Genomic DNA, 15276 nt, shown 5'->3' on the forward strand with positions numbered 1-15276 from the left:
CAATACAGACAACTGGCTACAACCGAAAAAAGGAAACTTCTAATGTAATGCACTGATCTATCCGAAACTAAGGGAGTAAGCCCCCGAAATGTGTCGTGGGGGGAGAGAAGCGACTGACAGAGGTAATTGTTTTAATTTATATCTTGTTACAGTTGCGAGAAATACTGTAAACTTCGGAGATGAGCAATGTAAATACATGTGTGCCATCTGGTGGGAGGTTCTGGCTTGTAAAAATGGTTCAAATGGCTCTGAGCACTATGGGACTTAACTTCTGAGGTCATCAGTACCCTAGAACATAGAACTACTTAAACCTAAATAACATCGCACACGCCCATGCCCGACGCAGGATTCGAACCTGCGACCGTAGCGGCAATGCAGTTACAGACTGTAGCACCTAGAACCGCTCGGCCACTCCGGCCAGCTCCGGCTTGTCACTGATTGTGACGACAGGACGGAAGATTGCGAAAGTACCTGTGGCTGATTGCGAATGTTTTTCATTAATACAATGTAGCCTACGGGGAAACTGATACCTTCGAACATGTGAGGCGTACTCCAAATGTAGATACGAGCAAATCATCTGAAAATTCCTCCTAAAGACGACGACGTAGTGACATGGGAAAGACGGCGTTCATTTCTGTACTGACCATATAACTAGCATTTTACCCGTCACTTTCTTTTAATATTACACAAGTCAGAAGGGCAGAAATCACTATCTGAAGCGCCAATGAGATGGTATTAGTAAGAGAGGCGTAGAAAGAATGCTTAGATATTCTGCGTACGTAACTGCCCACTTTCTTTATAGCATATAGGTCTACTATGCCTTGTTATAGTTCCTGGGAACAAATGAAAAGTGACAGGAGAGCGATTTAAATACGTATGTATCATCTGATTATAATTATGACGACAAAAGTGGAAGATTTCGAAAGCTCAGCAGTAAAATGCAAGCCCATGGATTCAAAGCGCACGAGTTCAATACCTGGTAGGTAGTAGGACTTATATCTGTCGTTGATGACTTGTTTAATCTCTGTCAATGCTTTTTAATGTGAAATGTTGCGCCGTGTTTCAGACTCCAAGGTAAACTTTAGGTTACCCCATAACTGGCTGGCCAATAGGAGTACACGTAGTGAAACACTGCGGTGTAACACCAACCCTACTAACGTCGTTGATAATTAATTTTTGTCATTAATAAACTACATCACGCGGGAGACGGATATCACGCATGTGAAGTGCCTAGCTTTGTTTGTACGCGAGGCACACACTCTTGTGCAAGGTACGAGCAAATCATGTGAAAGAAGCTTTCGAAAGAACGACGTCGTTCAGACACGGTAAGGACGCAACTGGCCACAAACAAGTACGCAGCACAGAGGGAAGACGAGTTGAGCGACGGACTCACGCGGCAGGTGTGGCGGTGGCTGTGAGGAGCGGAGCGGAGCGGAGCAGGTACACGCTAGCGACACGCCGGCGGTCCGGACGCTACTGCTGCTGCTGCTGCCGCCGCCGCAGCGGATAACGCAGCTCCAGCTGCCTCGGCGGCCATAGCGCGCCACGCTCGGAGGGCGTACCCCGCGCCTGGCGCCAGCCGGCAGCATCCGCCACCTCTCCCGACGCATCCACGGGCTAAATCTGACGCGTTGCGTAAAAACCGACCCACGCCGCAGCTGCTTTTGCTGCGGTCGGATTGAGTCAGTAAAAACCTGTGCCCCGTCGTGTGTGTGTGTGTGTGTGTGTGTGTGTGTGTGTGTGTGTGTGTGAGAGAGAGAGAGAGAGAGAGAGAGAGAGTACCTGATCAAAAGTATCCAAAAACTTAGTAGTGTACAATGGTATGGGTTGTCTTCACCCTTCGCTTTTACACTACTAGCCATTAAAATTGCTACACCACGAAGATGACGTGCCACAGACGCGAAATTTGACCGACACGAAGAAGATGCTCTGATATGCAAATGATTAGCTTTTCAGAGCATCCACACAAGGTTGGCGCCGGTGGCGACACCTGCAACGTGCTGACACGAGGAAAGTTTCCAGCAGATTTCTCATACACAAACAGTAGTTGACCGGCGTTGCCTGGTGAAATGTTGTTGTGATGCCTCGTGTAAGGAGGAGCATTGCGTACCATCACATTTCAGACTTTGATAAAGGTCGGATTGTAGCCTATCGCGATTGCGGTTTATCGTATCGCGACATTGCTGCTCGGGTTTGTGGACATCCAATGACTGTTAGCAGAATATGGAATCGGTGGGTTCATGAGGGTAATACGGAATGCCGCGCTGCATCCCAATGGCCTTGTATCACTAGCAGTCGAGATGACACACATCTTATCCGCATGGGTGTAACGGATCGTGCAGCCACGTCTCGATCTCTAACAGATGCGGACGTTTGCAAGACAACCATCTGCACGTACAGTTCGACGAGGTTTGCAGCAGCATGGACCATCAGCTCGACCATGGCTGCGGTTACCCTTGACGCTGCATCACAGACAGGAGCGCCTGCGATGGTGTACTAAACGACGAACCTGGGTGCACGAATAGCGAAACGTCATTTTTTCGGATGAATCCAGGTTCTCTTAACAGCATCATCATGGTCGCATCCGTGTTTGGCGACATCGCGGTGAACGCACATTGAAAGCGTGTATTCGTCATCGCCATACTGACGTTATCACCCGGCGTGATGGTATGGGGTGCCACTGGTTACACGTCTCGGTCACCTCTTGTTCGCATTTACGGCACTTTGTACAGTGGACGTTACATTTCAGATGTGTTACGACCCGTGGCTCTACCCTTCATTCCATCCCTGCGAAACCCCACATTTCAGCAGGATATTGCACGACCGCATGTTGCAGGTCCTGTACGGGCGTTTCTGGATACAGAAAATGTTCGACTGCTGCCCTGGCCAGCACATTCTCCAGATCTCTCACCAATCGAAAATGTCTGGTCAATGGTGGCCGAGCAACTGGCTCGTCACAATACGCCAGTCAGTACTCTTGATGAACTGTGGTATCGTGTTGAAGCTGCATGGGCAGCTGTACCTGTACACGCCATCCAAGCTCGGTTTGACTCAATGCCCAGGCGTAACAAGGCCGTTATTACGGCCAGAGGTGGTTGTTCTGGGTACTGATTTCTCAGGAACTATGCACCCAAATTGCGTGAAAATGTAATCACATGTCAGTTCTAGTATAATATATTTGCCCAGTGAATACCCGTTTATCATCTGCATTTCTTCTTGGTGTAGCTATTTTTTCAGTGATGGGTCTGAATGTCTGTGGAGGAATGGCAGCCTCCTCATGAGCCGAAACCGGTGTCGGCAGAGATGCCGCTGGTGTCTGGGGGCGAACTCAGTGTTCCAACTCATCAACAAGGTGTTCCACTAGGTTTAGGTTGGGACTCTGGGCCGAAGAGTCCGTTTCAGCAATGCTATTGTCCACAAACTATTGCCTCGTAGATGCTACTTTATGAGAGGGTTGCACTGTCATGATAATACAAACATTGTCTCCCACCTGTTCCTCTACTGCATACAGTACACAATGCTGTAAAATGTCTTCATAGTCTTGTGCATTTTGCATTTCCTTAAGACAGTGAAGTGGCCACACCAGAACCACGAAGAAGGTTCCAATGCCGTAACATGACAGGTAACGTTTCCTGGCACTCGCCAAACCGAAACCCTTCCACTGCATTGTCACAGGGTAAAGCGCGACTCATTACTCGAAATCACTCGTTTACCGTCATACACAATCCAGTGGCGGTGCTCTTTACAACCATATCAAGCGTCACTTAGAATTTTCTTCAGAAATGAATTGCTTATGAGAAGCTGCTAGGCCATTACATGCTGTTGTTTTTAATTCCCTACGCACTGTCACTGCGCTAGCTGAACAGCCGGCAGCGTTTTGGATGGTTCAAATGGCTCTGAGCACTATGGGACTTAACATCTGTGGTCATCAGTCCCCTAGAATTTAGAACTACTTAAACCTAACTAACCTAAGGACATCACACACATCCATGCCCGAGGCAGGATTCGAACCTGCGACCGTAGCAGTCGCACGGTTCCGGACTGCGCGCCTAGAACTGCGAGACCACCGCGGCCGGCAGCACTTTGGAACTCACGAGTGATTCCTTTCGTTGATTTCATGCGAAAACGGTTTTGTTGTTCTCGCTGAACCTTAATTCCCTTCGCAGATATCTTCTTAGTTCCCTTTATTGTTTGGTCAGCGCACAGATTTAATAACATGGGGAATAGGTTTGGACCCTATCGCTCTTCGACTCTTAGAACTGCAGTTTGGTTTCTGTATGTAAGTTCCGCTTCCTCCATGTTATTCGTCGAACTTTAGAATCCCAGAAAGGCCCTTGAAGTTTTAATTGTCTTGAAAATAGTTTATAAGATGAATTTCAACAAAAGTAATACACGGCGGGAGGTCTACCTCGAATTAAACATGTGGTGACGAAGGAATCGGGAAACGAGACACTAAAAGTAGTAAGCGAGATTTGCTACATAGGCAGCAAAATAAGTGACGATCCCGGAACTAAAGAGGAGATAAATGCAAACTGACAATAGCACGAACAGCTTTACCGAAAAAAAGCACACAGTTTTAAGTGTTACAATGCCTTTCCGCAAAATATGGCTGAAGTGAGCTTTGCAAGAAATATAGACGTTAAACAGTGCAATAATCAATCAAGAGATACTGAAACGAGTCGAGGACACTTAACTGAAAGTAGGAATTGGTTGCTAGGACACATCATGAGGCGTGATGCAATAGTTTAATGCTGTAATGATGGAGGGACATTGGTGGGGGGCTGGCGGAGGAAGAGGAAAAAAACTGTAGGGTCAGACCAAGACTCTACTGCAGTAAGCAGGTTCAAATGAATGCAAGTCGTAGCAACTGTGCTGAGATGAAGATGTTACGCAACATAGATTGGCTGCAAGCTGCATCAACCTAGGCTTTGGACCAAATACCACGACAGCGATATTAAAGACGAAGTTAGTAATGTAGACGCTTACCGGAGTGGTAACACCGGTACGCGTCAAATCACCGAAGTTCGGCGCTGTCAGGCTTGGCGAGCACTTGGATGGGTGACAGTCCGGATCTCCCGAGTGCTGCCGGCAAGTGAGATGCACTCCGCCCTTGTGAGGTCAATCGAGGAGCTACTTGCTTGAGAAGTAGCGGCACCAGTCCCGAAAATTGACAACGGCCGGGAGAGCTGTGTGCTGGTAACGTGCCCCTTCATTGTCGCATCCTGTGGCGCGTATCGGCGGAGGACGACTCGGCGGTCGGTCGGTACCGTTTCGCCTCCCGGGGCCCGTTCGGACGGAGCTTTTAGTAACGCACGCGATATAACGCGTATAGTTTGGCTGGCTTACTCCCGTGGTCGAGACAGGCACGAGAACTGTCTCTCAAGATACTCAATGCGAGTAATTTCCGCGCTCTGAAATAAAAAGTAATAGCAGTGTTAAACGGTAGCTATACTGCTCGACGCGGTAAATATGAACGTCGCCCATAAGGCCACGTCCGACATGCATTTTTCTTGTACTTACGTCAACAATTTAGACAACTGCGTGACTGTACATGTTCACTTAGCCTACATTATCACGATTTACCTTAGAGAAGTCGACATAAAACTTTCCGACTTGGAAAGATCTCAAAAATTACTAAGAAACGGACATGTACATCAAAACTAACTCTGAACGATGAACTTGCCATTAATGCATGTCCCAATCAGTAAACAGTCTGCCTTGAAGAGATGCATAAGAGAAGAATTGGATTGGCGTCACCACCAACGCTGATTTAACTAATCGGACCACAAACGAATCGCTATTTCCGCGAGACATGAGCGAGATAATAGGCGACTAGGGTAAGTGGGTGGAAAACAAAATAAAGTAAGATTGGTATATATTAAGCACATGAAGACCCCGTGGACATAAGCTATCCCTACAAAGTTTCAAGAACCTGTATTAAGCTAGGAATGTGGCATATACAACTCCCTACCTATCGATCCCATAGGTACTCAAAGAAAAGCTTAGACAATTATTACAAAGCGCGAAGAAGCATTTAAGCGGGCACTTTCCTCGCGCTCCGCATGCGACTAGAACGAGGAGAAACTCTTGAATGGGGAGTACCCTCTGCCCTGCACTTCAAAATGGGTCAAATGGCTCTGAGCACTATGGGACTTGACTTCTGAGGTCACCAGTCCCCTAGAACTTAGAACTAATTAAACCTAACTAACCCCGCTGCTGCTACGGTCGCAGGCTCGAATCCTGCCTCGGGCATGGATGTGTGTATGATGTCCTTAGGTTAGTTGGGTTTAAGTAGTCCTAAGTTCTAGAGGACTGATGACATCAGAACTTAAGTCCCATAGTGCTCAGAGTCATTTGAACCATATTGGAGCGCCCATGCACTTCACAGTGGCTTACAGAGTATAGATGTAGATGTATTTCTCAGTGCAATATCATAGCAAACAACGAACACTATTTGATATTTTGATGATCCTAATATTGTAGAGGTTCTATTTTGATGCTGTTGAAAATTTTTGGTAAGACTGAGGAAGACTTCAGTGCCAGATGTTGGAGCACAGACACACAGACTTTACATGTGCGTACTGCGCTGTCTCCCTTGTTCATTGTGTGTGTGTGCGTGTGTGTGTGTGTGTGTGTGTGTGTGTGTGTGTTTTGTTTATTTCCATCAGCTACGTTCCTATATACACTTGCCAGGGACAAAACATTGTTAAATATTATGACTGACATTGAGCATAATCACCACCAGCATAATAGCGGATGTAAGCCAGGAGCGTTTCGCAACTTGGATACTGGTACTCTTGCGTCACGAATTCTTTGTAGAGACGCAGTTGGTCGGTGCTGAACAGTCCTACGTTGAAACAGCGGAGCCAAGTCGGAGCTTGTTTACCCCGTCCCGGAATGCCTATTCAGGCACGCCTGCGGAGCGTGCGTAGCCTACGTTGGGTCTGCACGTGAATGCTGAACAGTTTAGCCACGCCAATGCAGCTTGGAATGCTGCTCTTTGAAGCGACTGTACGACGATGCGAGCAGAAATTTTCACACATGGTCTGAATTTAAGTTACGGCAAACAGCGTTATGACATCAACGTCTCATGTACTTGCATAAGGAGCAGTCAAATGAAAACCGACTTCCCGCCACAATGGAACCATGGTGTGGCTCCATTCAAAAGCAGTCACCATACGCTTTAAGACATTTATCCCACTGAGAGGCCGACCGATGTGGCCGCGCGGTTCTAGGCGCTTCAGTCCGGAACCGCGCTGCTGCTACGGTCGCAGGTTCGAATCCTGCCTCGAGCATAGATGTGTGTGATGCCCTTAGGTTAGTTACGTTTAAGTAGTTACTAAGTCTAGGGGACCCATAGTGCTTAGAGCCATTTGAACCATTTGAACCGACTGGGAGACGAGGTCATCAATTACTGTTTGATAGAACGCGATCGGTCACTGACGGATCCACAACCATAACCATTCTCAGACTTCCGCCTCCTGCAGAAAACTGAGGTCCACCCATGACTTCCTTAGATCGCCAATGATGTGAAAATCATACGGAGGAAAACGTTGACTGTACGGTGGGTGTTGCTGTGTTTCCCAACAAAATAGCTGAAGTGTAATCTTCGTCCGAGTGGAAGTGTGGGGGCGGTCGTCATCGAGCAAGAAGACGCTTCAGTCCGATAGCATTCCTGGGAGTTTTGACTTTACGGCGCTTCGCAATCTCTCCATAGTGTCTTCATAACGCTACGCACTGATTGTGATTCCAAACCCGAGTAACTCGTCGAGCAAAGAGCCCCCAGTCTGAGATGAAAGTCATTACGACTTTACAAGAACTTGTCTGAATTTTTTTGATTTGTTTGGCGGTGGAAGTGTGGGATGCTCCCACTACTCGTTTTTTCGTTTGTCCTCGGCCTGTCGGAATGATGCCGGACGGAAGCATCCTGTTGCATGATAACGCCCGCCCTCCACACCGCCATTAGGGCGTAGGCTACGCTTCAATAATTTGACTGGGAAACACTGCAAAATCTTCCGTTCCGCCTCGATCTTTCATCGCGTGGTTTTCACGTGGCTGGCGACCTGAAGAAAGACCTGCGTGGACGTCGATTTCAGTCGGACGAGGAACTGCAAGAGACCGTGCGGTTGTGGATCCGTCAGCGGCCGACCGCGTTCTACGAAACAGAAACTGATCGTCTCTTCTAGTGAGATAAATGACTTAACGCGTTTGGTGAGTAATTTTGAAAGGAAACATTCCATGGTCCTGTTGTGGTGGGTATTCGGTTTTCATTTGACTGCCCCTCATATAACACACTATTAAAATTTAAATTTTGATGAAGAATTTATCTACAAAGTACTGAAAGCAACGCATTACGTAGCAAATTGAAAGAGCTACCTCATCCATGTTAAGAGGCGAACAAATATTTGGCTACCAGCGCTGTTGTAACATGTGTGGGTACTATCGTTTACTTTCCCTTCCAAGTGTTTACAGATGTCTGAACTTCAAGTATACTGCTACCGATAGCTACTCTTGGTTGTAAATTACACATGCGTTCGTAACTCCACCCACGGTCGTTCGTCCGCAGCCAAAGCTACTTGAAGCAAGCAGTCTAGCGCCAAAGTCAGTGGAGTTCTACTTCTCACCGGAATTCGCAGTAAACAGATTTCTAACCGACAGAATAAGTTTTGACTGCTCTATTAATAACTTTCCTTTTAAACTCTACAATGGCCCAATATCAAACATTTCGAACAAATCGCTCCACTCCAATGTAAGCATTTGCGATAGGTTTTCCTGAAAAGGAAATGTATTACAGATAAAACAATAATTTTTGAATCGCAATGAAAACAGCGGAACACCAAGAGCTAGGATAATATCCAGCGAAAGTTAAGCTCGCGTACGACATTATTTACGATTACGATTACAACGAACGAACTTTCGGCGCACTCAACGACGTTCCGAAACGATGACAAAACAATGCAGGAATACCGAACTGCTCTCTTATTTTCATTCACTTTAACTCCTTCACACTCTACTAAACTATTCCCAAATGAGTGCACTGACAAAAGTTTCAAAATGTAGCACTGAAATACAATCGTAGGAATATGGTGAAGTAACAAATCAGAAGAGTGGCTCTGTATGATCACACCAAAATCAGACGATCCAATTATTATGGTGATACTCAGAACGACAACCAAATACGTTAGACATGAAGTCAAGCAGCAGAGAAAATAAAAAAAAAGACTGCTCACGGAAGATTGTCTGAGAACTTAATATCCTTTCACAATACAAAATTTAGTCAGGAAAATACGGAATAAGAACCAGCAGGAGTAAAGAGCACCATAGCTATATTCTAAATTTTCTTTTTTCTTTGAAACCAAGGCCAATTTCAGACAGTTATCGACGTTCAAGTAAGCAGACACACATTAAAAGATGTACAGATACATAACTTGGTTTCTTCTTACACTGGGCGTAAAAAAAAAGAGTTAAAACTTTCAAGCTGTGCACATTATTCCACCTAGCATACGCAATTATTGTACTAGGCTGGCGTTTCGCTTAGGGGAAAACACTTTTGAATAATAGCAACTAACTGACTAGAAACATTCAGTGCAATGGTACTTTCAGTCCTTTGAAGTAGAAGAAGCTACTTGGAATCATGTAAGGGGAACAATAGAGAACAGCTACGATTTTGTTGCCCAGGTTCGAACAAATGAAGAAGCCGCTTGGAGCCATGTAAGGGAAATATTAGAGAATAGCTACGATTTTGTTGCCCAACTCGAATAAATAAACATACTTGTTAGACGAAGGGGCTCGTTATGGATGAATCGAACACTTTTTGTTAACGTCCTCGCTTTTCAGTTCGACCTACTGCCTCGAGGAATTTGAACAACATTGGGCGGCCCGTAATGTCGGTTTCAGAATTATTTACCTGACTTCAAAAAATATTCAAGCACCATGATCAACAATTTAAACAGATAAACAGTAGCTACCCCAACATGTACTTTCGACAAAGCCCTGGACTTGCACCCAGTGGCCTTTTCGCAAGCAGCTGTAACTCGAAAAAACCTTCAAAGTGTTACCAAGAGACGCCCCGGGCTGTAGATTTATGTCGTAAGCGGATACTGGTGTCAAGCGCAGTTCACAGACTATGGACTGCTTTGGTGTTGCTGGCAGATAACCCGTCGACTTTTACTCCTTACTCTCTGAAGAAACCCCACACCAGAGGGCGACGTTCACCTCATTACATCGTGAAAATGTTTTTCGATATGAACGATTCTGGCACGCAGTTAATTAAAACAAAAATAGAGCTCTGCGCCTAAGTTCAAAGTTACGTTTCGGTCCCAGGACAAAAAATTATTCCCATTTTTCGAATTCCTTTCTTTCTGTAAGAACCTTTGTACGTCCTCTGTACGATGTTCACGGAACCACCTCTCCGCTTGCAACAGTGTAACGTAATGTTGCTCTTTAGACTTCAAAGAACGATAACGAAGATATCATTTTACACTGATCAGCCAAAACAATATCATCTGCTTCACAATGTGTTTGTCCACCTTAGCTACGCAATACAGTTGTGATTCCGCGTGACGTGGATTCGTCAAGATCTAAGCAGTTTTCGGGAGATATGTGGCAGCAGATATCTACACAAATCTTGTAAATTATGGGCCGGTGGTTTGCAGGCACGGACCGGGCTCACCAAAAATGTCCCAGATGTGTGCCATCGGGTCAAGCCGATCAGGCGAATTTGGTGGCCAAGAGATCAACGTGAATTCACTATCACGCTCCTTAAATTACTGTGACATGATTTTGATCTAGTGACATGGACACTTATGCTTGTGAAAGATGGCATCACCGTCGGGAAAGACATCCGAGTATGAAGTGATGAACGTGATCCGCAATAAAGTTCACATAGCCCACAGCTGTCGTGGTGCCTTCGATTACCACTCTAGGTCCCATGGAAGCCCAGGTGAATGTCCCCCATAGCATAATACTGTTCCCACCGGCCTGTGTATGCGGTGGTGTTTATGTTTCGAGCAGATGTTCGCCTGGATGACAGACGATCCGCACAAACTATGACCACCTGCGAAAAAAAAAAGCACGAGTCATACCAGGCACAGGTTTCCATTGACCCACCATCCGATCTTGATGATTCTATGCCCACTGAAGTCGTAACTAACGATGAAGTCGGGTCAACATACGAACACACGGGGATCTTCTACAGCGGTCACCCATATTGAACAGTGCGCTCTGGGAACACTTGTGCTTGCAGCAACATTGTACTCTGTCATCGGATCTGCCGCAGATCGTCGCCTATCCTGCTCTACAGAGCGTTCAAGCCTCCGACCACGTTCTGTGATGGGATGTGGACGTCCAACAGCTTATCGCCTACTTCTTGTTTCAACCGTTCTTCAGCCACTTTAATTACCACGACAGGTGCCCGCAAGGCCACCAGACGTCTTTCAGTTTCGCGGTGGGCAGCTGTGATAAGATTCTGACTTTTCAGTGTAATTTGCCAATGATTTGATCAGTATAGGGGGCTTGCGTATACCACTCCCGAAAAGAAACACACGTGAGGCAACAGTTTACGGACGACTGCATTCCTGAACTGGGCTGGCCTACCCACAATCCTGATCTAACCCCAATGTAACACCTTTGGGATTAATCAGGACGCTGACTTCACTCCAGATCCCACCCTCCAACATCATTACCTTCACTAGTTTCAGCTCTTAAGGAGGAATGGGCTGCCATTCTCTCACAGACATTCAGACACAGCATTGGAAGTGTCCCCAACAAGTTTCAATCCGTCATAAAGCAGGAGGATTCCCCAAGGTAGTGTTAGAGGCCATCTGATATTCCCGATCTTATGAACGATTTAGGGGATGATCTGAGTAGCCCTCATAGATTGTTTGCAGCTGATGTTCTCTTTTAATGTCTTGTACAGTCATCAGATGATCAAAACAAATTGCAAAATGATTTAGACAAGATAATGGTATTGTGCGAAAGGGTCAATTGACTCTAAATAATGAAAAGTGCATGTCATCCACATGAGTACTAAAAGGGATCCGCTAAATTTCGGTTCCGCGATAAATCACACAAATCTAAAGGCTGTAAATTCAACTAAATACTTAGGGATGTATCACGAAATAGAGGAGAGAACACCCCGGATAAGACACGCGAACTGGAGTGGTAGTCATCCAAAAATGGCGTTTTTTGTTGCGATAGGACCTTCTCATGGAACAGTAGAGAAATAGCTTGAAGGTGGTTCGATGAAACAGGCACTTGATTGTGAAATGCAGAGTAACCACGTAGACGTACCCCATATTAATGTTCACTGTAAGACAACCCGATACTTTTGATCAGGCAGTGCACATAGTCGATACGTTTTTTTTCAACTCTCCAGTTTTTATTGCTGATGTTATGGTTCCGAGTTTTATAATTTTGTTTATCAATATCTATGACGTATATATGCAGACTAAAGAGACGAATGAAAATTTGTACGAAGGCCTGGAGGCTGTCCTAGGGTGGCATAGTGGTTAGCGCATCTGCCTGGCGAGCAAGAGACACGGGTTCGAATTCCGACCTCGGCACAAATTTTCATTCGTTGGTTCCGTCTGCATATATACATCATAGGAGTCTGAGACTTAAAAATGTCTCTGGAACCATAGAGTTTCATTTGATTTATCAATATCATTGGAAAATTTTCTGCGTTCCTACATATAAATCTGCTTCACTCAACGACAGAGAAAGAAATCATACATTCATATACTACTTATTTGTTTCGTCAGATACTGCTTTAAGACAGCGATATCACTTTGCCTGCATAAATAATTATGCAGTTGATCAAGTGATCGAATCTACCTCTGAACGATGCGTAAATATATCCTCCTAAAATGACAATAATGATAAAAATGATAACTAATCCATTCCTGCCGCTCAGCGGGAGGCAACAATCTATCAGTGTGATTTACAGCGAATCGGTGTGTTCAGCATAGAATCACCTAGCAGAAAACATCATTCACACCGGCTTTCGAAGATTAGCTCTTTTTCTAGCATAAGTACACAGATTCACACAACCACACAGAAAGCCAGGTTGTGTGGTTGTGTGTGTGAATGAGTGTGCTTCTGCTAGAAAAAAGAGCTAAAGCTCGGAAGCTGGTATAAATGGTGTTTTCCGTTAATTGTTTCTGAGCTCAACGCATCGATTCGCTGTGTGTGGGTGGACGCCTTTCTCTTGCTTTACATATCGCTCCATCCAGGAACATCCATTATTGTTATCCGTATGATTTCAGTGCAGGCGTTGTCATGTTTTACTCCTTTTTGCAACAAGATTATCGCTTACTTTGCAATTATGATTACACCATTTCTTTCTTTCTATATAATTTTAAAGAGCACATTAAACCACAAGTTTTATTTTTCTAAGTAAACATGCAATAGCCCGCCCGGTTAGCTGTCTAACGAACTGCTTTCCGGGCGGGAAGGCGTGCACGAATCCGCCCATTCTGTGGATGGTTTTTAAGGCGGTTTTCCATCTGCCTCGGCGAATGCTGGCTGGTTCCCCTTATTCCGCCTCATTTACACTGTGTCGGCGATTGATGCGCAAATACTACGTACACGTACACCATGATTACTCTACGACTCTACCACGCAAACATTGGGGTAACACTCGTCTAGTGTGAGACGTTCCCGGTGACGGGGGGACTGGAGGTCGAACCGCACAATAACCCTGGGTTCGGTGTGGGCCGGCGGTGGGGTGAGCGGACTGCTGTAGCCTGTTGTGGGGCTGTGTACCACTGAGGCCTACGGCGGGGACGAAGCCTCTCCGTCTTTCTAGGTCCCCAGTTTCATACAACACAAAACATGCAATCAATCCAAGTGTCTTCCTTTTCTTGCTGCTCGACAAGCATTTATACTTATGTGCTTGAAAGAATGTCTTCTTGGCAAAATTTTTCAATTTTTCAGGAGACTACACATTCGTGATATCATAGTATGAAACATAGACTACATTTAAATAAGTATTGTTGGAAATTAAGTATAGGGAAAAGGATTGTTTTAGGACCAAACATTGTTCTATTTTTCTGATTATAAAATTTTCCTTAGCAGTGATTTCTTTTATGGTGGTTTTCCAGAACGCGGTGGTATTCTTCACACTCTGCAGCTGCTAGTGGCTGTGAAACGCGGTCGGAAAACCAGCGACAGGCTGAAAATTGTTGCTGTGACATTTATAGTTTTATAATGGGTGCGTTAGGATCTTCACTTGGTGGCCCACCGATTTGCGTCGTGGATCAAATGGTTCATATGACTCTCAGCACTATGGGACTCAACATCTGAGGTCATCAGTCCCCTAGAACTTAGAACTACTTAAACCTAACTAACCTAAGGACATCACACACATCCATGCCCGAGGCAGGATTCGAACTTGCGACCGTAGCGGTCACGCGGTTCCAAACTGAAGCGCCTAGAACCGCTCGGTCATACTGGCCGGCGCGACATGGATCCTCGGCCAAATTATTTACTATTAGTTCCTAACTTTCCTATATTTACAGATAACTGGATTGGTGACTTGGTTCAAACGACAGATGAATTCAAGGTATACCAGCAGCTGAACAACTCTGCAGTGTACAAATCATTGCTTGGATGTATGACTGTTTTGCTGTATTCTCTTCGGTATGACGTTTCCACTTACGTAGCTCTTCTTATCATCAACCTTATGGCTCCGTGCCTGAGTGGCTACCTGTCTGACAACTAATCTAGATATTTATCTTTTCATCCCCCGCCAGTCCTACGATTTTATGCAGACAGTTTCTTTCAACCCTGCCAGCGATAGTTCTCCTTCCTCCACTTCTTTTATCGCGGTACCAATCTGTGTGGTTTTCGAGCTGTTCAGAAGCGTGGCTCCATTCTGCTCTGTCATTGACCATGCCTAACAAAGCACTGCCGCGGTCAAACCAGCCTTCTGGTCGAGGACAGGTTCCACTTGGGGATCATTTATACTAGCAACTGTAGGAAAACGTTTTATTGGCTGCACACAAGGGCAATGACTTCAGCCTTAGCACAAGAGCTCTACTGACATTAACAATGTGCACCAGTTAGCGGGTATCTCTGAAGGGAGCCGCAGTTGTACAGGAGAGGCCGTGGGTTGACAGTTAGGAGGGCGACGTGTGTTGGCGGGGCCGCGTGGTTAACGACGTGCACCGCTGCAGGACGTGTCGCCTTGGCCCGCTCCACTTGTCAAGTCCTCGCTGCAAAAATTGGAACGCCCTCTCCAGCAACGGCCCAATTCGCACACGTGACTCCACGTCG

The 15276-nt window shown here is 45.7% G+C and overlaps 1 protein-coding gene across 10 annotated transcripts in view; it reads right to left on the reverse strand.

The window, feature by feature from the left end:
* Positions 1-15276, reverse strand: part of LOC126353945 (6-phosphofructo-2-kinase/fructose-2,6-bisphosphatase) — a 348716-nt gene that overhangs the window by 87018 nt on the left and 246422 nt on the right. For 2 of the 10 annotated variants that reach the window (XM_050003232.1, XM_050003234.1), the window contains exon 1: positions 1394-1625. The exons of 6 other annotated variants lie outside the window; for them this stretch is intronic. In XM_050003232.1, coding sequence (XP_049859189.1) covers positions 1394-1610 — 217 coding nt within the window. In that variant the 5' untranslated portion in view covers positions 1611-1625. Of the gene's footprint in view, positions 1-1393; positions 1626-15276 lie in introns of those variants that run through there. 2 more of the 10 variants (XM_050003235.1, XM_050003238.1) reach the window with 1 other exon arrangement.

This window comes from Schistocerca gregaria, chromosome 3 (assembly GCF_023897955.1).
Source record: "Schistocerca gregaria isolate iqSchGreg1 chromosome 3, iqSchGreg1.2, whole genome shotgun sequence".
Classification (NCBI taxonomy): domain Eukaryota; kingdom Metazoa; phylum Arthropoda; class Insecta; order Orthoptera; family Acrididae; genus Schistocerca; species Schistocerca gregaria.